Source organism: Vipera ursinii (assembly GCF_947247035.1).
Source record: "Vipera ursinii genome assembly, chromosome: 6".
NCBI lineage: Eukaryota > Metazoa > Chordata > Lepidosauria > Squamata > Viperidae > Vipera > Vipera ursinii.
Genome location: NC_139515.1, coordinates 71,154,644 through 71,177,535, shown reverse-complemented (window position 1 = coordinate 71,177,535; position 22,892 = coordinate 71,154,644). Strand labels below are relative to the sequence as shown.

General features: G+C 41.2%; 1 protein-coding gene across 2 annotated transcripts in view; it reads left to right on the top strand.

Annotated features, from left to right (window-relative positions):
• Nucleotides 1-22,892, top strand: part of DENND11 (DENN domain containing 11) — a gene marked incomplete at its 5' end in the record, with an annotated part of 37,807 nt that overhangs the window by 3,027 nt on the left and 11,888 nt on the right. For both annotated transcript variants that reach the window (XR_014492829.1, XM_083365477.1), the window contains 4 exons: nt 18,427-18,526; nt 21,008-21,166; nt 21,925-22,072; nt 22,577-22,715. Coding sequence is in view for 1 of the 2 variants with exons in the window: in XM_083365477.1 (XP_083221603.1) it covers nt 18,427-18,526; nt 21,008-21,166; nt 21,925-22,072; nt 22,577-22,715 (546 nt within the window). The remainder of the gene's footprint in view (nt 1-18,426; nt 18,527-21,007; nt 21,167-21,924; nt 22,073-22,576; nt 22,716-22,892) is intronic.

Here is a 22,892-nt window from a genome sequence, read left to right as displayed (position 1 = left end):
TTATGAAGTCATTCAAGGAAATGGCCATATATCAAACATATTGTCTTCCACTCACCTCATTTGGGAAGCAGTAGAATGGACTCTTGGTTATCAGAAGTTAGTAATAAACATTTCACTTTAAGAGCACTTAGCTTTGCAAATTCTCAGCTTTGCAAATTATAATGATGAAACCTGTAGTAAATGTGTTTGTGATTTCTATATTTTGACTTGGGAATGTTGGTTCCCATTCTTCTGGAATTGCTGTTTGACAACGTCTGAGTGGTGGTAGGGTGGTAGTAAAAGTTATTTTCAAAATTCTCAACGTGGCAGCAAATATTCCAATTTGGAAGGATTTGATATGGGCCCTATTGTCTCAGGCGATATTTGTATTTCAACAGCTTTTTAAATAAGCCAACCAAAGTTGCAACCTGGACAAAAAAATATTGCTATGAGGCTAGTAGTAAGCATTCTTTCCATTCCTTCCATATGAGAATTTAAGCCATGGGTGGTGTGGAAATTTAGCTTCTTAACTTCTGGAGAATTATTTCTATCAAAAGGGGAGAGGCCAGTTTGACCTTTCATGAGCAGCGCTTTTGTTTGGTAGTAGGAAAGGATTTTTTTCCTTCTTTCATGATAAAAAAATCAAGTGTGTGCCAGAAAAAGGAGATTATTCATCACTTTCCCCCCCTCTCTGAATGAAATTCCTGGTCACCTGTGGTGACCAAGGCAGCTGTTATACACAAGGGCCATTAAGAAGATTCAGATACTAGCAAAGTCTACAGATGTAGGTTTGCGTAACTAGCCAACTTAATTGGCTTTCCATGCTTTCTTCTGTGCATTTCAGGAAGCTTGAGTTGCATGTCACATTGTGTTGACCTTTATGAATGAAAGTGGTTGGAGAACCAAGCCTAGGTATACTTTTGGGGTCAGTTCTCTGGACCAAACCTGGATGGCATGGCCTCACCACTCTTTCCATTTAAAACCCTTGAATGAGCTTTAATATAGTTCATTCTGGAAAATTAAGGCCTCTCTTAGAACATTTTGCCTGATGAAAAGTTTTCAACCACTCCCCTGTGGCTACACCAGGGATTGAAAAGGGAATGAGGTACCACTACTAAGTCTGTGATGGCGTGATTCCAGTTTACCCATGTAGATGAAAGATGGAAGAAAAGTGTATATCCAGGTAAGTACAAATAGGCTCAGGTTTTAGCAAAAGGAGAAGAGCAAGAGTTGGTAACACAGGTATGATTAAAAGGGGGAAATCTGAAGAAAAAGATGGGAAACAAGATACAGGAGATGGAGTACCAAGTATTATACACAGGAAAAGACTTGGAAGTATGTAAGTAAGCTGCCTGCAATTAGTGCAGGTTCGCATCCCACCAGGCTCAAGGTTGACTCAGCCTTCCATCCTTCCGAGGTAGGTAAAATGAGGACCCAGATTGTTGGGGGCAATTAAGCTGACTTTGTAATAATGCTGCTTGGGGGAGGTGTGAAAGCCCTAATAAGCAGGCATATACATAGAATGAAGGCTACTGCTAAGCTTGTAAGCCGCCCTAAGTCTTCGGAGAAGGGCGGGATATAAATGGAATTAAAATAAAATTAAATAAATAAATGTTGCTTATAATTGTAATTTTTGGCAAAACAGTAGAATAAATGAGTTCTTAAAAGAAGTAACACTTGAGAGATTTTCCTGATTGGTAATCAGTATAGATAGATTTGCTAAGTATGCCCACTTGAATATCTAAATGGCTGTAAGAAAATGCATATTTTATACTATAGGACTCTCCTCCCTATTGTATGAATACCCAATGGGCAGAGCCATCCAGATACAAAAATATCAATATATAATAAAAATACAAGGATGTAATTTAAAAAAAAGTTCTTTAAACTTAACAACAAAAGGGCAGTTTAAAATGTCTTCAATTTACAGCCATAATTGAACGCAAAATTTATGTTGCTAAGTGAGAATTTTTTAAAGCGAGCTTTGCCCCATTTTATGACTTCTTGCCACATTTGTTAAGTGAATCACTGCAGTTGTTAAATTAATAGCACAGTTGTTAAGTGAATCTGGTTTCCCTATTGACTTTGCTTGTCAGAAGGTTGCAAAAAGGTGATTGCATGACCCCGGGACATTGCAGCCATCATAAATGTGAGTCAATTGTCAAGCATATGAATGTAAATCACATGGGGATGCTGCAACACTCATATGTATGAAAAATGGTCATAAGTCACTTTTTCAGTGCCGTTGTAACTTTGCAACAGTGACTTAAGTGAATTGTTGTAAGTTGAGGAATTCCTGTACTATATATCCTCTGTTGCTCTGTTGCTCCTCTGTCCTGGTCCTATTAGATCTCTCAGCGGCTTTCGATACCATCGACCATGGTATCCTGCTGCGGCGTCTCAGGGGGTTGGGAGTGGGAGGCACCGTTCTACGGTGGTTCTCCTCCTACCTCCGGGGCCGCTCGCAATCGGTGTTGACAGGAGGGCAGAGATCCGCCCCGAGGTCTCTCATTTGTGGAGTTCCTCAGGGGTCGGTTCTCTCACCTCTCCTGTTCAACATCTACATGAAGCCGCTGGGCGAGATCATTCGTGGTTTTGGGGTGGGGTATCACCAGTACGCTGATGATACCCAACTCTTTCTTTCCACCCCGAACCAACCCAGTGATGCCCTCTCCGTGATGTCCCGGTGCCTGGAGGCGGTTCAGGTCTGGATGGGGAGAAACAGGCTTCGTCTCAATCCCGCCAAGACTGAGTGGCTGTGCGTATCGGCGTCTCGGGTTAACCATGTTATTCCACCTCTAATGATGGGGGGTGAGGTGTTACCCCCCGTCGATAGGGCCCGCAACTTGGGCGTCCTCCTGGATTCACGGCTCAATTTTGAAGATCACATAGGAGCCGTGACCAGGGGGGCTTTTGCACAGGTTCGCCTGGTGCGCCAGTTGCGTCCCTATCTGGACCGAGACGCCCTACGCACAGTCACTCATGCGCTTGTGACCTCCCGTTTGGACTACTGTAACGCTCTCTACATGGGGCTGCCCTTGAAGACCACCCGGAGGCTTCAACTGGTGCAGAATGCGGCCGCGCGAGTTGTAATGGGGGTTTCCCGATACTCCCACGTAACACCTCTACTCCGCGAGCTGCATTGGCTTCCGGTTGCCCTCCGGGTGAAATTCAAGGTGCTGGTTATCACCTATAAAGCCCTACATGGCCTGGGTCCGGGCTATTTGAGGGAACACCTGCTGCCGGCATCAAACGCCCTTCGCCCAGTGCGCTCCCACAGGGAGGGTCTGCTCAGGGTTCCGCCGGTGAGAGATTGCCGGCGGGTGACACCCAGGGATAGGGCCTTCTCAGTGGGAGCGCCTGCCCTCTGGAACCAGCTGCCGGTGGAGCTGAGGACTGCCCCTGACCTCCGATCATTCCGCCGGGGCCTGAAGACCTGGCTCTTTGAGCTCCCGGGCCCAGGCTGAGGAGAAAATTTTAACTGGGGTTTTTAAGTGTACAGGGTGAATTTAATATTTTTTAACGGGTTTTTAACTTTTGTATGTTTTGACTTTTAATTCCCTGTAAACCGCCCTGAGTCCTCAGGGAAAGGGTGGTATATAAATGTAATAAAATAAATAAATAAAATAAACAATAAAAGATAACGAATTTCATTATTAGTTTTTATTATATACCAGGTGCATTATTCCTTCCTATTCTCTGTGCTTTTTGCTGATTCTTTGATAAGAGGTGACCCAGGGGAATTTCAGACTTCCTTCCCTTGAAAGGTTGCTTTGCTAATTCTCCCTGACCGCATATTTGTAGTTTGTTCAAGTTCTCCTATTTCACTTAATTGAAAGTCATGTGGAAGCCACAGATTAGTCACATTTTGCTTTACAAACATATGCTGTGTGAATCACAAGTATCTTATCTGTGAAAATGCACTTGACTGGACCCCACTGCTTTTCTTGGAAAAGATGGATTCCAATACCATTTTACTTGGAGGATATGCAAAGCAAAGATACTGCAGAATGTTTCTTGTGCAATAAAACTACAGATGTTACACAATGGTATTGCAATACCTAGATGCTTTCCTTTTAAGCAATCGATCAATCAATCAGAATGGAGCTCAATGAGACCTTGGAGATCTTCTAGTCCAACCCGCTGCTCCAGCAGGAGAACCTATACTATTTCAGACAAATGTCTGTCCAGTCTCTTCTTAGAAATCTCCAGTGTTGGAGCACTCACCACTTCTGGAGGCAGGTTGTTCCACTGGTTAATTGTTCTCACTGTTAGGAACTTTCTCCCTAATTCCAATTGCTTCTTTCCTTGATTAGTTTCCATCCATTTTTTCTTATCTTGCCTTCTGGTGCTTTGGAAAATAAGTTGACCCCCTCTTCTTTGGGGCAGCCCCTCATGATACTGGTATCATGTCACCCCCCCAGTCCTTCTTTTCTCTAGATTAGCCATACTCAGTTCCTGCAACTGTTCTTCATATGTTTTGGTCTCCACGCCTTTAATCTTCTTAATTGCTCTTCTTTGCACTTTTTCCAAAGTCTCAACATCTTTTTTTGTAATGTGGCGATCAAAACTGGGTGCAGTATTCCAGGCGTGGTTTTACTACGGTTTTATAAAGCGGTACTAATACTTCACTTGATTTTGATTCTGTGCCTCTGTTTATACAACCAAGGATTGTATTAGCTTTTTTGGGCTGCTGCCGCACATTGCTGGCTCATATTTAAGTAATCATCCACTAGGACTCCAAGTAACTCTCACAGTTACTGTTATCAAGCTAGGTTTCACTTAAATCTGTACTCGTACCTTTGTTTTTTCCTGTCTAAGTGTAAAACCTTGCTTTTCTCCACATTAAATTTCATTTTATTAGATAAGGTCTTTTGTTCAAGTCTGTCTTTTTGGATCCTCAGCTTGTCTTCTGGGGTGTTGGCTATTCCTGCCAACTTAGTGTTGCCTGCAAATTTGATGAGTTCCCCTTCTATTCTCTCATCTAAGTCATTTATGAAGATATGGAAGAGTACTGGGCCTAAAAGGGAACCTTGTGGCACCCCGCTGTTTACTTCCCTCCATGTAGATGTAGTACCATTAAAGATTACTCGTTGAATACGATCTGTCATCCAGTTACAAATGTAAATTGGTGATGATGATGCTTATCCCACCTTTTTCCAGCTTACCAAGAAGTAGGATGTGGTCTAGTTTGTCAAATTATGAAAGCAAGACTTGCAGTGATGAAATTTCAGTTAAATTTTCCTGATCAAGCATGAGAAGAGATGGGAAGAAACTAATCCAGAGCTCCTTTGTGTAGTGTTCTATGCAGCCCCAGTGTTGTTTATCCCGATTCACTGGCATACTTGAGGAGACAAGGAATTGTCAGAATGTTTTCATTTTAATGCAAGGTTGAGTAAAAGTGATTGAGATAGTTCCTCAGATAAACCATCTCTTGCCTCTCTCTCCTCTCCCCACACAGGAAATAACATCCTGGTCTTACAGTCAAATATGTTTGGGGAAGACCAAGTTGAAAAAAAGTTGATTTATGCGGTATCAGGAGCTCATGGGACTTTTTGCTGCCCCCAAAGTCCTGCAAGAGTCAGAAAAGCCACAATGTGGGGCTTTTTTCTGATTGTTTGGAAGGACGTAAGGATAAAACATGTGCCTTAAACCCCATAGAAAGGTTTTGGCCAGGTAGGGACATAGTACTGTCCCCACAGCCTTAAAAAAACAAAAAACAAAAAACCAGCCTCTGGCCACAAAAAGTTGCCTGCCCTTTTTCTCTGTCAACATACAAGCAAAGTTATGTTTGCAATTAAATTAAAACAAGAACTGACTTGGTTTGCTCTACCTTCTTTGTACTGTATGACTTGGCACGGCTGCCTCTTTTCCCAAGAAGGCCAGCCATCTGTTTAAGGTCTTTGCCCAAAAAGTATCTTTATTTGCATGGCAACCTGCCTCCCACTGCCTTGCTCAGAAGCAGGAAAGAGATGACGTGGCTAGAAGGTAAGCACAGAGGGAAGAAGAGATACCGATCAGGCCAGCCAAATACAAGCGCAAACAAAGGAGTGACTTTGGGGACAGGGAAGAGATGGAGGGGGGAGGGAGAGAAAACAAAAAGGGGGTAAAAAGAGGTTGCACTTAACAAATTGTATAGCTTTATTTAGGGAAACAGGATGCATCCAGTACTTCATAACAGAACAATGGAGTTGGAAGGGACCTTGTTCTAGTCCAGGGGTAGGCAACCTCGGCTCTTTTATGACTCATGGACTTCAACTCCCAGAATTCCTCAGTCAGCTATGCTGACTGAGGAATTTTGGGAGTTGAAGTCCATGAGTCATAAAAGAGCCGAGGTTGCCTACCCCTGTTCTAGTCCAACCCCCTCCTCAAGCAGGAGACCCTATACCATTTCTGACAAGCGGTGCCCGGTCTCTCTTGAAAGCGTCCAGTGATGAAGCACCCACAACTGTTCCATTGATTGATTGTCCTTTCCTCCATGCAGGGTTTTTTATTATTATCTATAGCAATCAAGAGGGACGCGGTGGCTCAGTGGGTTGGGACGCTGAGCTTGTCGATCAGAAGGTCGGCAGTTTGGCGGGTCGAATCCCGAGTGCCGCGTAACAGCGAGCACCTGTTACTTGTCCCAGCTTCTGCCAAGCTAGCAGTTTGGAAGCACGTAAAAATGCAAGTAGAAAAATAGGGACCACTATGGTGGGAAGGTAACAGCGTTCCGTGCGCCTTTGGTGTCTAGTCATGCCGGCCACATGACCACGGAGACGTCCTCGAACAAGCGCTGACTCTTCGGCTTTGAAACAGAGATAAGCACCGGCCCCTAGAGTTGGAAACGACTAGCATGCATGTGCGGGGGAACCTTTACCTTTCTAGCAATCAAACAAGTGCCTAAATTGGCCTTCCCCAGCTTGGTAGAATTCAGAAGTGTTAACTCCAACTCACCTAATCCTCAGCCAACTGTCTGAGTGTCTAGAATCCAAGTGGCACTTCAGCAAGTGTCAAAATGGAGGAAGGTTTGCTTAAAGATTGAATTCAAAATAAGATTGATAGGAGTTGGAAAACCTATAATATGAGTTAATGAGACTTAAAGAGGCTTTCCAGCCAGCTTAACTGGTTTACATATCCTAGCTGACTCAGGCATTTTCAAAATAATATGTTCCCTAACACCTGTCTTTTAAAAATACATTTTATATTTAAAAATAAATACTGTTTTATCATTGCATTCCACATGTTTTATGATGGATGGTTTTACACTTGATTATTTAACTTAGATTTACATAATTTACATATATATTATACCTCTTTGGACTCCTGGATATCTAAAACACATCTAATACAGTCATCATAATTCCAGACAAATTAAGTATGATTCTAGTTGAGCTGGTTGGCTTAATGCCTTCTAGTCAGAGTCCAATTTTCTGTAGAGGAGCAGCAAAATCTCAGAGCAAGGTGCTACCACACCCATGGATAAAACCATCATTGTCCCATTTAATTTCCCTGTTCTATTCTTTTATATTTGCTTTTCTTAATATAAACAATATTTTAAATCCTGTTTCACAGCAAATAAGCTTCCTTTTCTCCAAGCATGTGGGATGATGTCATCAAGCTGGTATTTTTTCCTGGAGTTTAGTCATTTTATTTGTGTTTGTGTGTGTGTGTGTGTGTGTGTGTGTGTGTGTGTTGCTGAGATTCCATGTTTGGAAGACGAATTGGGTCACAGAACTTGTCTTCAACACTATTGCTTTCTGTCCCTCTTACTTTTTTTCACTTGAGGGAGCCAGTTCATCTTATCTTAAAGCAGGGCTGGACAGGTCTTGTCCAGTCCAGATATATTTAAAGCCAGTGTAGGTTTTTTTTTCTTCCTAATGTTTTCTCTCAAGTGCAGGGTCTGTTTTTCAGATCAACCAGAAGTGGATCCATCAGTTGTGGCAGGAATTGACTGACCAGCTTGTTGCCCAAGCCTTATTTCATGGGCTGAGAGAAAGTGACTAGCCCAAAATCACCTAGCCAGACACTTGAGAATTATTCAAGCAGAGTAAACTTAAAGTTGAATGAAAACGTAGGAGTACATAAAAATAGAGATCCATTTTAAATTAGAGAAATGGATACAAGTAATCCCTGAGTTACAAGCGTTCACTTAACGCTCGTTCGAAGTTAAATGATAAGCGCCACCTAGTGCTTACAAGCAAGTCCCAAAATTACAAATATTGCAGCACCTTACGAGCAACTGCAGAGGCTCTGCAACGTTCACCCTAGTTATGCCCTCCCTCCCCACCCCGGGTCTCTCTAGGCACCAGGCCTTTAATACCCTGCGAAGATCAAGATCCTTCACTTTCTTGGCTGCTCCAGGCCTTCGGTGCATTCGCAGAGAATGGAGGCCTAAAGTAATGCAAGATCACTCGAGATCAGTGGGGCGTGATCTCATGGTACTTTAGGCCTGCAACAGAGAACAGAACTAAAGCCAGGGGACCCTTTCATGTGCCTCCAGAGGCTGGATTGAGACATCAGAGGCCTTTTCTAAACTGCTGCTGCCCAGATCTGAGGCCAGGGGATGCTTCCACGTTCCTCCAGAGGCTGGATCTGGATGTCAGAGGCCTTCTCCAGGCTGCTGCCACCCGAAATAGGCCACCGGAGGGCCGCGTAAGCATCCCCTGGTATCAGATCTGGGTGGCAGCGGCCTGGAAAAGGACTCCAATGCCCTGATCCAGCCTCTAGAGGCACATGGAAGCATCCCCCAACCTTAGATCCGGGCGGCAGCAGGAACCACAACAGAGAGGAGATGGATCTTTTGAAGGTGAGTCCAGCGTGGCAGGAAGGGAGGGGGAAGCATGAGGTATCTTGGTTGGGGAGGCCTTGGGTGCCTGCTCCATCACTAGGCCCTCCACAGCTTTCCCCACCTTGAGGTACCTCATATTTACTTAACAAACTGCATGCATCTTAATGAGGTATGAGTTTCACTCCCACGAGTTTTCGAGTTACAAGTGGAATGAGCAGTTACACTCGTAACTCGAGGACTACCTGTAATTGGTCTACTCAACAAGCTGAAGCTTAGTGGGAGGGCACAAGTGTTTTCATGCAGAGAATGCAGGGCTAGTCCGAAGACAGGATACTGGGCAGATTGTCCTGTAGTTCTTAGCCAGGGATCATATTGCACCCTGGGGCCTAGGGTATTTCAAGAGAGCTATAAGTGAAAAATGTGGATTGGGAGGGCCATAGTACATGTCATGGAGACACAGAAAAGCAAAGTATATTACATTGCACATACTGTTGTCGATGCCAGAAAATGCACAAGATGTTATATCAGTATCGTTAATAGGACAGGTGGCCACAGGAGAAAGGTTGGAATGGAGCCATGGGAGAAAAAAAGTTGAGAAACACTGCTCTAGTTGACCTCTTGAATATTAACAGGCCCCAGTGAATAGTTCTGAAATCCTGCCAATCAATGCAGATTATGAACACTCAAATAGGCCAATTATTGGATTCTGCACTAGCTAGCCTCTTTGATCCTTCCTCTTTAACTGTCTCCTAAGACATGTCATGCTGAAACACCAGGTCCTTAGAACAGTATTCCTCAACCAACTATCCCTTTGATGTATTGGATTACAGCCCCATTATCCTGATTTAACAACTGTTTGGAGTGACTTCCCAATGCATTTGGGGAACATTTCAAAATATCTTGAAAAGGGACTTGGGGGAAAAAAGAAATAGCTTGTTTGAGAGATGGGATAATTCTCTAATATATTCAAGCAGCCTTTGGATATTTTCCCCAAAAACAAGCTAGTGCCCTACACTAAATCAAAACAGATAAATATTTTCATAGACATTTTTCTCTCCATAAAGCAGGAACATTATTTAACTAGGCATAAGAACCCTCAAGATTTATTTAAACGCCTGGAAGAACATGACAGTGTTGTACAGGTCCAGAATGCTTCATTTTAAAATTCCAATCACACATCTTACTCTTCCTCCCTATGATAGATTTGAATTTAATTTCTTTGTTTTTCGTGTGTGGTTTTGTGCGTGTGTATAAATGAAGCTCTATAAATCTTAAGCCTCATGATAATTTACTATTAATTGTTATATAGCATTTATATCCTTGCTTTTTTCTGGAAACTCAAGGGAGTAGGGGACTGGAGACTAAAACACATGATGAACAGTTGCAGGAACAGAATATATCTAGTCTAACAAAGAGAAGGACTAGAGGTTGGCATGATAGCAGTCTTCCAATACGAAGGGCGATCACAGCAATGAGGGGGTCAACCTATTCTCCAATTCACCTGAAGGAAAGACAGGAAATAATGAGTGGAAGATCATTAAACAGAGATCCTACCTAGAATTAAAAGGAAATTTCTTGACAGTCAGAACAATTAATCAATGGAACGGCTTGTCTCCAGAAGCTGTAAGTTCTCCATCACTCAAGGTTTTTAAGAAGAGATTGCACGTCCATTTGTCCAGAATGGTACAGGGTCTTCTGCTTGAGCAAGTAGTTGGACTAGAAGACCTCCAAGGTCCCTTCCAACTCTGTTAATCTGTCTGTGTCTCCCCCTCCCCCTTTGGCCTCACTATGAGTTGTTTCGATTGAGAAATACTGATCTAAAGAAACAGTGCCTCTATTTCAGATATTCAGATGCTGAGTATTATTTGTTTGTTCAATCAAAAGATCCTACTCATTGCAAGAGAAGATTATTGTGGTATAGTAGTCTGTTGAACTAGGATCAGGAGTTGCAAGTCACTGGATGTCCTTGGAAAAGTCATTGCTGGCCAGTCATAATGTGCTTTGTTTGGTTTTGAGTTACCATGTTTTGTAAGAAACCACCCATTGTGTTGCATAGTACATGGCTTCTGGCTCACCTCAGTGGATGAACCCAGTCAGTGATGTTTATTCATTGACTTCAGAATACATGATTCAATATTATTTTTTTTTATTAAAAAGTTTTAACATACAGTTTATCTTTAACAATCCCCCCTCCCCCTCCCCTCTCCCTCCCCCCTCCCTCTCCCCCCTCCCCCCCCGACTTCCCAGAGCTAAATACAAGGTATATATATAAAAAACAATCATAAACAACCATATACTAAAAACCATAAACTCTAAAATCCATCACTCTCTAGCTTATATAGGATAAAACAAACCTTAGTAATATTAAATATATATAGAAAAGCTAAAATAGAAAAAGAAAAAAAAGAAAGAAGACTTATTCAAATGCTACATGAAACTTCTTGACCCTATACTTGTTCTGGATAAATTCAATCCATTTTCTCCATTCCATAATATAACGTTCTTGCGAGTGATCTTTCAAATAAGCCGAAATCTTCGCCATCTCTGCCAGGTCGGAGACCTTTAAAGTCCACTCTTCTATGGTCGGCAGTTCCTCTTTCTTCCAATACTGACCTATCAAAAGTCTTGCTGCCGTAATTAAATTTAACATCAATTTAGTGTCCACAACCGTAGCATCCATAATTATTCCCAACAAGAAAAATTGCGGACAAAACTTTATCCTTTGCTTGAAGATCTTCTGCATATTCCACCAAATTTTTATCCAGAAGGCCTTAACCTTTTTACAAGTCCACCATACATGAAAATATGTTGCATCTTCATCACCACATCTCCAGCATTTTGGCTGATAATTCGGATACATACTTGCAAGCTTTTTAGGATCTAGATGCCATCTATAAAACATTTTATAAAAGTTCTCTCTTAAATTTTGAGCTTGTGTAAATTTTACGTTCCTCACCCAAATCTTTTCCCACGTGTCCATTGTGATAACTTCCTGAATATTTTGGGCCCATTTTATCATACAATCCTTAACAAGTTCTGTTTCTGAATCAATCTCTATCAATGCAAGATATATCCGTTTAATATGTGCTGGTCCCTGATTTCTAATTTGCTTCATCAGATTTTCATCAGTCATTGTAAAGCCATTTTTCTGATCTTCTTTCCACCTGGCCCGTAGCTGAGTATATTGAAACCAATTTTGAACAATCTTCTCGTCTCGCAAGAGACTATATGGCTTCAAACACCAATCAGTTCTTTCCAAGCTTAGGATCTCCTTGTATGTAGTCACATCATGTTTGAAACCAGCATGTATATTTTCTATTGCGTGTTTTGGAATTGCCCACAATGGTATCTTACAATCTAACTTATGTCTATACTTCTTCCAAACTCTCAGCAATGCCTGTCTTAAAATGTGCACTCTAAACACATTATCTACCTTCTTATCATACAACAAATATGCATGCCAGCCAAACAACAAGTCGTGGCCCTCAAGATTTAATAATCTCTTTTGTGTCAAGTTAATCCAATCACTTATACCTGCTAACGCAGCAGCTTCATAGTATAATTTAAGATTAGGCATTTTAAGACCACCTCTTTCACGAGTATCCTGCATAATCTTAAGTTTAACTCGTGGCCTTTTCCCTGCCCAGACAAATTTGTTGATACCTCTCTGCCATTCCTCCAAATTAGAGTCTTTCTTAAGAACCGGTATCATTTGAAATAAAAATAAAAATTTAGGCAGGACATTCATTTTTACTGCTGCGATTCGCCCCAACAAAGACAATTGCAGTTTTTCCCAACTCTCCATTTCCTTTTGGATTTTTCCCCATAATTTTTCATAGTTATTTTTATATAATTTTGTATTAGAGGGCGACAAAAACACCCCCAAATACTCAACCCTTTTGACAATCTCAAATCCAGTTAATCCTTCTAAAAGGGCCTTTTGCGATGCTGTCATGTTTTTAGCCAAAATTTTAGTTTTTTGCACATTAACTTTAAATCCAGAAACCTTCCCATATTGCATTATTATCTCCATCAGGTCCACAACAGAGCTCTCCGGCTGGGTCACTGTAACAACCAGATCGTCTGCGAACGCTCTCAATCTATAATCCTGATCTCTAATCTGTATACCCTTAATTCTTTCCGAATTTCGTATTTTTACCAATAATATCTCCAATGTTAACACAAATAACAAGGGCGATAACGGACACCCTTGCCTTGTGCCCTTCTCAATATTACATACTTCTGTCAGGCTATTGTTAACTATTATTCGGGCTGCTTGTTTTTGATATAATGCCCTAATTGGTTGCAAAAATTTATCCCCAAAATTCATTTTATCTAAAACTTTCATCAAAAATTGCCAATTCAATTGATCAAAAGCTTTTTCAGCGTCTAAAAAAATTAGCGCCGCAGGGATCTGGTTGTTCCTTTCCAAAAATTCCAACACATCTACTATATGCCTCACGTTATTTTTCATTTGCCTACCACTAATAAACCCAGTTTGATCCCCATGAATCACCCGTTGCAGAACCCTCATCAATCTATTAGCCAACACCTTAGCAAATATCTTATAGTCTGTATTTAATAGTGATATCAGTCTATAGTTTTTTACTTGAGTAGCATCTTGGTCTTCCTTCGGAATCAAAGAGATAAAGGCAGTTCTCCAAGATGGAGGCACCTTTCCCCCTCGCTGGATTGTCTGGAACAGTTCCTTTAACGGTTTAACCATCTCTAATTGTAAATTTTTGTAGTAGGCCGCCGTCAAACCATCTGTACCTGGCGCTTTGTCTACCTTCAATTCCTTAATTACTGTAAGTATTTCTTCTTCTGTAATCAATTGATTAATCTCCTCTTTTTGTACTTGTGTAAGCACCGGGATGCTAGCATTCTCCAAATATTCATCAATGTCTTTTTCATTAATCTTCTCCTTAGCATATAATTTAGAATAGAAATCCACAAAGGCTTCCTTAATAAAATTCTGTTGAAACACCATTTTTCCCTTATATTCAATTTTATCTATATTAGAGGCCCTCTGCTTTTTCCTTAGTCTATAAGCTAGCCATCTACCTGGCTTATTAGCATTGCAAAAAGTATTATGCCTGGCAAACCTCAAATTGGTTGCCACTTGATCAGCCATTAATTTATCAAATTGTCCTCTTAATAGCTTAATAGCCTCCTTAGTCTTCACATCCAATGGATTCAAAATCAAAGCATTCTCTTTTTCCTTAATTTCATTCTCCAATTCTTTCCTTCTAACTTCCAAAATACGTCTATGTTTATTGTTCATATATATCAACACTCCTCTCATATAGGCCTTGCTAGCATCCCAGACCATATCCATGGAAGTATCCTTATTCATATTAAGTTCAAAAAAATCCTTCATTCGCTGTTTACACTCTTCAACATTTTTCTGGTTTCTAAACAAATTCTCATTTACGCGCCACGAGCGCCTATCTCTGTTATCCTTATTAATCTCTAACCATACTGGGCTATGGTCAGAAATAGCTCTTGCACAAATCTTCACCTTTTTAATCCTAGAAAAAAAATCATTAGTCAGCAAAATAAAATCAATCCTAGAAAAAGATTGATGTCTATCAGAAAAAAAAGTATAATCCTTTTCATGCAGATGTCTGTCACGCCAAATATCTCGCAATTCCAAATCATCCTTCATTTCAAAAAAAGACTTTGGCAATCTGGCATGACGCGGAATACGCTTAAAAAAACCAGCCTTGTCCATCTGTACGTCCACTACACCATTCCAATCCCCCATAAAAATAAACGATTTGTAATCCAATTGGGTAAGCTTTGTATGAAGTAAACTAAAAAAGTCAGCCTGTTGTTGTTGTTGATTAGGGGCATACAGTCCAACTAAAAGCGTTTTTTTGCCTTCTAACAACAAGTCTATCATTACGTATCTTCCATGCTTATCTGCTTCAATTAAGTCCGCTGTTATGGCACTTTTAATATAAACAACCACTCCATTTTTCTTATTCATTGCAGAGGCAACAAAGTGCGTACCCAGTCTTGAGTTCAATAAAAGCTTTTGGTCCATAGCCCTAATATGCGTTTCTTGCAAACATATAACATCAGTCTTAAATTGTTTTAAATATAAAAAAACTTTCTTTCTCTTCTGAGGCGAATTCAATTCATTAACATTCCAAGTCAAAAATTTAGTCGCCATTCTTATCGCCCCGAAGCTTTTGGAGCACCTCACCAATGGCCTTGCCGCCTTTAGGCCACGCTCCTCCCACTGCCTCGCTGTAAGTGCGCTTTGAAGATTCCAAAAACTTCTGCTGGTCTTGTTCTTTTACTTGTTTTGCTCTTTTTAAAGCAGCACGCGTCACCCTCTGCTCTCCAGCGTCAGCCAACAAAGTTATAGTTTGATCCACTCCTGCACCATTCTCCTCTGTCCATCTTCAGCCTCTTGAGGTTTCCCTTCTCCAGATCCCTTTGCTGCTTCCAGAAGTGATAGTGGAGTTGCTTTTAAAACATTATTGTAGAATTCACGCGCCTGTGCCACAGTAACCAGACGGTATCTTTTACCTTCATGCATTACCACCAGCCCTACTGGAATCTCCCATCTGAACCTTATGTCACGTTGTTTAAGTTCCTGCACCAGAAATGCAAAGTCCTTTCTTCTCCTTAAGATCTTTGGAGGGATTTCCTTTAAAACCAAAACTTCTTGGTCAGCAACCACTACTTTGGTATCATAGACAGCTTGAATAACTTCATCTCTAATTTCTCTTTTTGTAAAATAAACCACCACATCTCTGGGTAGCTTCCTCTGTCTAGCAATCCATGAGTTTACACGAAAAACTTTATCCATACATGCCTTTATTTCAGATGCTGGCTGACCCAATACTGCTTCCAGGGCTTCAGAAATCAGCTGCTTTAAATCTTCTTTAATATTTTCTTTTAAGCCCCTAATTCTAATAGCATACTGCATCTGGTAAAACTGAACAAGGCTTAACTCTCTGTCCGCTTTATCTTCATTCTCCAATACCTTAACTTCTAGTACAGCATTTTTTTGAGTCAAATCTTCCACTTTTTCTTCCAGGCCTTGTACACATTCAGCCACACTTTCCACTGTAGACAGAATGTCTACCCTCATCGCACTAAATTTCTCTTCCATCCTCTCATCTATTCTCTCCTCCATTTTCGCCAATTTATCACTCAATGTTACTAAAATTACCTGGGCATGCTTTTCAAGGGCATCTTCTAAATCTTTCGATGTCAATGCAGCAGGAGGAAGCAAGGCTTGCAACGATGTCTGTTGCACCGGAGAAGTTCCAGCACTCCGAAGAGTTTTAGAAGGAGGTTTAGCCGCCATCTTTTACTTTCACTTGTGACGCACTTTCACTTTTAAGTTTAAAAAGTCCATCAAGCTCGAGAGTAAAATATAATAATCCTCTTCACCTTTTCCTCTTGTACCGCTCTGCCTGCTCCTTTTATTCCATAGTCCTTCCTTCAGGCAGGGGTGGTCGCAGACGCCTGGCTCTGCTCCAAGAAATCCGGAGCAGAGACGCTGACCAGCTGGGAGCGACCCAGGCTGCGGGGGAGTTCGATCCTTCAGCCGCCCGAGCTACAAGCTCAGGCGGCCCCAGAGAACTCGACCCCTACCTGGGGCCTCACCCCCTCCTCTTCTCCCAAGGAGGGGGCTTCAAATTCACCCGAACAGCTGATCGGCGCTGTTTCGGGTGAAAATTACTCAGCTGAGCCGCGGGCAGCCCGAAAAGGCTGTCTCCGGCGCCGCGCAGCCACCGGAAGTTCCATGATTCAATATTATTACACAGGCAGGTGACAACGCTGGACATTTGTCCTGTTGGATTCTTCCATAACCATCTTCCCCCATCTCCTGGGTCTTTCCACCAATGGGAAATATCATGAAAGTTGATTGACTCATTTTAATTAATCTCTGTGATCACTTGGAGTTGAAAGTAAGTTGATAGCACATAATCAATGTTTTTGTGAGTGCTTTGGCAGGAATGTCATCTTGAATAATGGGACAGAAATAATTGTAGTTGTTTTGTTTGAGTAATGTTTACTCTTATGATTTATAGTCATTTTAAGGTATTTCAGGAAGTTTGTCATCCTGAAAGATGGAATAAAATAAATGATAATGAGGAGTAAACTTGCCTAACCAGAATTGGGATAATATGGGTAGAGGAAGGAAGAAATTTGTACTTGAAACCTTAGGAGGTAGGATAATATGACAGCATAATCCACAGTGATATCTGAAAAAAGAAGCTCCCAGAGAAATAGTCATGGATCTGAGGAAGGAGTAATGGTACTATATATGGATTGTAAACAACTGGATAATCACTATATTGCAGCAAAGGGGATACAGAATAGTGTGCTGCTTCGCTTCCATCAAATAAATGGTCTTTCTGATTGTATCAACTCGGATATAGGATGCCTAGGAAGAACTGCAGCCTGAAAGGGAGGACAGACGTGGTTTACACGCAAACGTTCCCAGACTTAATCATTGGCATCTCCAAAGTAGTAGTATAAAGATACCCTCCCCACAGAGACATGTTAACTGCTTACATTGATAAACCTATGAAATCCCCACCCCATATATATGGGGACTGCTTAATTTTTCCTTGTAACTAAACATTCATATAGAAGGTTGAATTGATCCTAGATGGCCACAGGAAGAAGAATCAATCAGGAAATCAGTCCAGTAAACCAAACTTTCTATTCACTGACCACGGCTCTGGTTTTGGAGCCCAATATGTACTGTACGCGTGCTAATAAAATTACATTGCATCTTCAAAGCGATTTGGTTGCTTTAGGTGAGCCAGGTTTTGGGCACAGCACCAGTTAACAGACATCAAGTAGTAGGTGATGGGGAAGACTTCTGCATGAACCTCAGTCAGCAGCCAGGGCAGAAAGCCACATTTTGACCTGAAATGGTGTTTCTTAAGTCTCATATCTACTTAAATTGGAGATGTCTCATTTCGTAAGGCTCCCAAGGGCTGGAATAAATGTAAATATTGCATTTAGCAAATGTCTGGAGGTAAGGCATAACCTCTTAGTCTTCCTGATACTTAGCATAGTAAGGGAACACTTGCACGTTTGAGATAGATGGATGGATGGGTACTGACACACATTAAACAATAAAACACTTAGGGAAGACAGCAGTGCAATTATAATGACGTGTACTATAACATTAACTCAATAGCCCTTACTGAATTTTTTAAAATGTAAAGCACATTTTCAGAAGATTTAGAGAAATTGATTTATTTCTTTCAGGGGAAAAAAATTCAACTAGAGCTAATCTGGGTGCCCTAAGAATTTTGGTTATGAGGAAGAAGTAGCTATTTCTGTAAAACCTATGAGGAGTCCTTGGTACTCTTTGAGCTTGGTTGTTTTCTTGCAGATGTTTCATTACCCAAACTAGGTAATATCATTAGTGCTAGCATCACTAGCATTCATGATGTAACCTAGTTTGGGTAACGAAAAGTCTACAAGAAAACAGCCAAGCTCAGAGGGCACCAAGGACTCCTCAGTTTCAATCCTGAGCTACAAATATCCTCCTTTGGTACAATTTATAATGTCAGACAATGGGGGCTCTGCTTTCAGTAGTTCAGAAGTAGAAAGGCACATATGTGTGATTTTATGGCCTTGGTCTTGTCCTGGATCCATATTAATGTTTTGTTTTCCTCCTTTCTGCACAGGTAATATGGTTGAATGGTCTTTGCCACAAGACATTGATCTGGAAGGTGTTGAGTTCAAATCTATGGCCAGTGGATCCCATAAAATCCAGTCTGATTTCATGTGAGTGCATTGCAGACTTCCTGCACCACTCAGTTATACAAATCTTTCGGCTATCTGGAAAGGGTAAAATGGGTACAGTGGTTTTCATTATTAAGACAAAATGCTCAGTATTAATGTCAATCATATGTGTAGGTGACTGCAGATTTGAGGGTGAATGTAGCATGCACAGCACCAAGGACCAGGATTTACTGACCATAACCTCTTACTCACTGCTATGCCTGGTAATATTAAGCCACACTGGGCAGTCTGTATATGTGTGATTTCTTCAGAGTCAAATTCACCTTTCAAAGTGCCTGTCCAGGGCTACCTGAAGGAAGACAAAATGGTCAAGCTGCTAGCTGCACCTATGCCATCAAAACCCCATTCTTCTTAATGTGTGATATGCACATAAAGCACATAAAATATGGACATGTTGCAGCTACAAATCTTGACATTTTTGATGGTCCCAGTGCCCCTTGTCCCTTCTGGCTGCAACTGTTCATTCTTCTTATAGGAGTGAATCGTAAATTTGGAAAACAAGGTATGTTAAACGTTGTATCTGCCTCTGGTAATGTCTATATCTTAGTATATCTTGTAAGACCCAATGTTGGAAGACTGATTTATAAAGAGACAGTAAACATCTCTATTTTATCATATTATAAGTGCAGTTGCTCTCAAAGAATAGTCTGACAGCTGGAATATATCTGGAATACAATTGGCATCTGTGCTGAAAAGCAAAAGGGAGTTCTTGACTATTTCCCAGCTATGTTGAAAGCAGCAAAGTGCCTTCCAGATTTGTAAGTTTGTTCAGTGCAGGATCCACTCCAGCAGTGTTTCTTAACGTGCGGTCTTAGGACCCCTGGGGGTCCCCTAAGATCTCTCGGGTCTCCATAATTAAAATTATTTGCCTGATTATATTTTCCTGATCTATTAAGCTAGTAACTCTAAAGAAAGACATATAGTTAAACATACACTTTGGTACAATTTGTAATAACCCCATGCTGGCTCCCAAAGACATGATGATAACCAGCTAGATCTCCTTTTCCAGTCTGAGGAAATGTAAACACAAAATAAGAGAACATTTCCACTTGTCATTGCCAGTTCACCACTTTCTCTACTCCTCTAAGGTCCAATTTGATTTTTCTCAATATCTCAGATTCAAAGATAGCGTAAACGCTTTTCCCAAGGTGCCAATTCCTTCAGTTAATTCTTCCCTGACAATGAGGATGAAGTCCAGGATAGCAGACACAATTTCTTTTTTCTTCCACTTTCTGACAGATAAAATTGTCAGCAAGAGAGGATAAGGATTTGTTGGTCCTCTTGGTAGAATTAGATTCCTGTAAATGTCAGGATAATTTATATTTCTCATTAACATTTATTGCATCCATCTTTGAAACATCGATCATCTGACACGGAAGGGCCTACATCCAGTATCTTCTGCCTGTCCAAGTGGTCTGTAATAAATTCCCACAACAACATCATTTTTGTTTCTCTCTTCATTTCTTATCCTTTTTTTCAGTATTTATTTGGAACAGAATAATAATTCTTTTACTAAGTTGCCCACAAGTTGTAGTCATTTAATGATGGTTTTCTCCATGGGCCTCTGCTATCAATCAATTGGTAGTCCAAGAAAGTATACCTGGTGCTTATTTTGCTACCTTTTAAGTGCCAAATAAAGACTTAACAAAATAGAGTATTTGGGTATTTTGATATCTACCTATCTTCAGGTAGTTCTTGCTTAACAATCATTTGTTTTAACGATCGTTCAAAGTTATGACAGTGCTGGAAAAAGCGACTTATGACTGGTCCTCGCACTTAACAGCAGCCCTGTTGTCACATGATCATGAGTCAGGCCCTTTACGACAGTTGGACTGTCGTGTGGTCACATGATCACCATTTGCAACTTTCCCAGTTGGCTTCCTACAAGCAAAGTCTTTGAGGAAGCTGGCAGGGAAGGTCCCAAGTCATGGTCATGTGATTTCTCAGTTAACACCACTATGATTCACTTAACAATTTCAGCAAAAAAGGTCATAAAATCAGTTACATGATGCTTAACGATCACACCTTTTAGTGATCCAGGGAGTCCATATTGTGTGGGTGTAAGTTCAGAACCTATATATCTTATTTGTCTTGGTGAAACTGGTCCCCTGCAGTTCTTAAATATTGCAGTCTGGAAGGCTTCTTGGAAGGCCTCTATATAATTGATAAAATACAGTTTATTTAATCCTAGAACTGGAGCTAGGATTGAAGGAATAATATTCTTCCCAAGAGGCGAAAAAGCAGCATAAGGAAACTGTGCTAGTGCTGTATTTTAAGGATAGGTTGCAAGTTAGTTCTCAATCCCAGAGTTGAAGAGCAAAGGCATAATTGCTATGTGTGCTGTAAATTCTCTGGTTCTCCCATGACCTGTTTTCATAGTCCTTCTTGATACCATCAGGCTTTGTTATGTTTTTAATCATTTGTCTGCTGAAGCTTTGAAGATGTATCCTTATTCTTTTCTAGTTACTTCCGGAAAGGCGTTTGCTTTGGTTTGGCTTGTTTTGCCAATATGCCTGTGGAGAGCGAATTGGAACGTGGTGCGCGCATGAAATCTGTGGGCATTCTTTCTCCTTCCTACACTCTGTTGTACAGATACATGCACTTCTTGGAGAACCAGGTCAGGTAAGTCCTTAGATAAAGGAAGCACGTGGGGATGGTGTTTCTTCTAACACCTCCAAGTGTCCTACAATCAGTGTTCAGTTCATGATGGGAAGCCCTGTTAGATCTTCTAGATCACTGCTATGGTTTTGGCTGTGACAGCAATGAACCAATGTTTATTTATTTGTTACCCAAATGAAGGTATTTCCCATAAAGTAGAAATAGGCGAAATCCAAGTGAAAATGGGACATAGCCACATGGGGTGTGCTCCAGCATGAATCTGATTCCGAATCAAGACCTGTCTGTGCAAGAGAAATGCCATGTGTGTGATTCTGTGGTGGTGCAGTGGTTAGAATTGCAGTATTGCAGGGTAATTCTTCCGGCAGCCAGCAGTTCGATCCTGACTGGCTCAAGGTTGATTTCAGCCTTCCTTCTGAGATTGGTAAAATGAAGAGCCAGATTGTTGGGGGCAATATACTGACTCTGTAAGCAGCTCAGAAAGGGCTATAAAACACTATGAAGTGGTATATATGTCTAAGTGCTATTGCTATTCTTTCTGAGGATTTTCTGGGAAACTCAGCCTTTTCCCCTCAAAATTGGGCATATCTACCAACCAACCCACCCTCCCAAACAGAGGGGCTCCATCCAGGCCTCATCTGGACCACTTTGCTTTCAGTCTTGTTATGCAGATAAATAGGAAAGGAATTGTGCATCTGGTAAGGGAGGCTGTATAGAGGGACCACTCCTCAGCTGCTTGTCTTGTTTATTTGTTTCCCTTCCAGGCATCAGTTGGAAATGCCGGGACATTACTCTCACTTGGAAGCCTTTTACGATGACAAGAAAGGGGTCTTCCCAGCAGGCACTCTTGTTTCACAGCAACCCATCCACTGGCTGCCTTCCATCCACAAATATATGTATCCAGAGATGAAGGTGAGAAATAATTGGGACTGTTGAACTGTGTGCATTGGTTTCATTATTATCAGTAGATGTTAAAAAAAATGGTTTACTCTGGGTTCTAGGGGTATGGGTAGTGTATTTTTCTCCCTTCGGTTATGGAGTTTTTATTATATTGTTTTTGTGCTTCTTGCTGTGGATGCTTATGTTCAATTTTTTTTTTGTTTTACTGTGGATGTTTCCTCGCATTTTATTTGGTTGGGAGCCGACCGCATCAGACTAATTTGGCAGCAGCATAAATATTTAATGAAATAAAACTCTGGGTGTCTGTTCATCACAGCAGTCAATTCCTTGCTGGGAGTGAGAGAGAACGACCAATTTTTCGCTATTTATAAAGAGAGAGAGAGAGAGAGAAAGAGATACCAACCCTGGGTAGCTCCGCAATTCCCAGAGCTTTTGTTGAAATTGCCATTTCTGTAGCCCCTCACTTCCCTTGTTTCAGCTTTGACCTTGGTTTCTTGCTGTTTCCTCTGGCTGCAGATCACCCACCCTGCAGGCTGCATGTCTCAGTTCATCAAGTTCTTTGGAGAGCAGATCCTGACACTCTGGAAGTTTGCCTTGCTTCGCAAGCGCATTTTGATATTTTCCCCACCTCCCGTCGGCGTGGTCTGCTACAGAGGTAGGAAGAAGGGTACAGTATGTGGTCTTTGTTACAAAATCAGGCAACAGAAAAAAGCATAATTCACCCATTTCATATTACAGAAATTTAAGAAGAGGAAGAGGGAGGAAGGGAAAGAGAGAGAAATGTTTTTTAAGGAAGTTACTCTCTTGCAGACTAAATTATAATAATACTTTG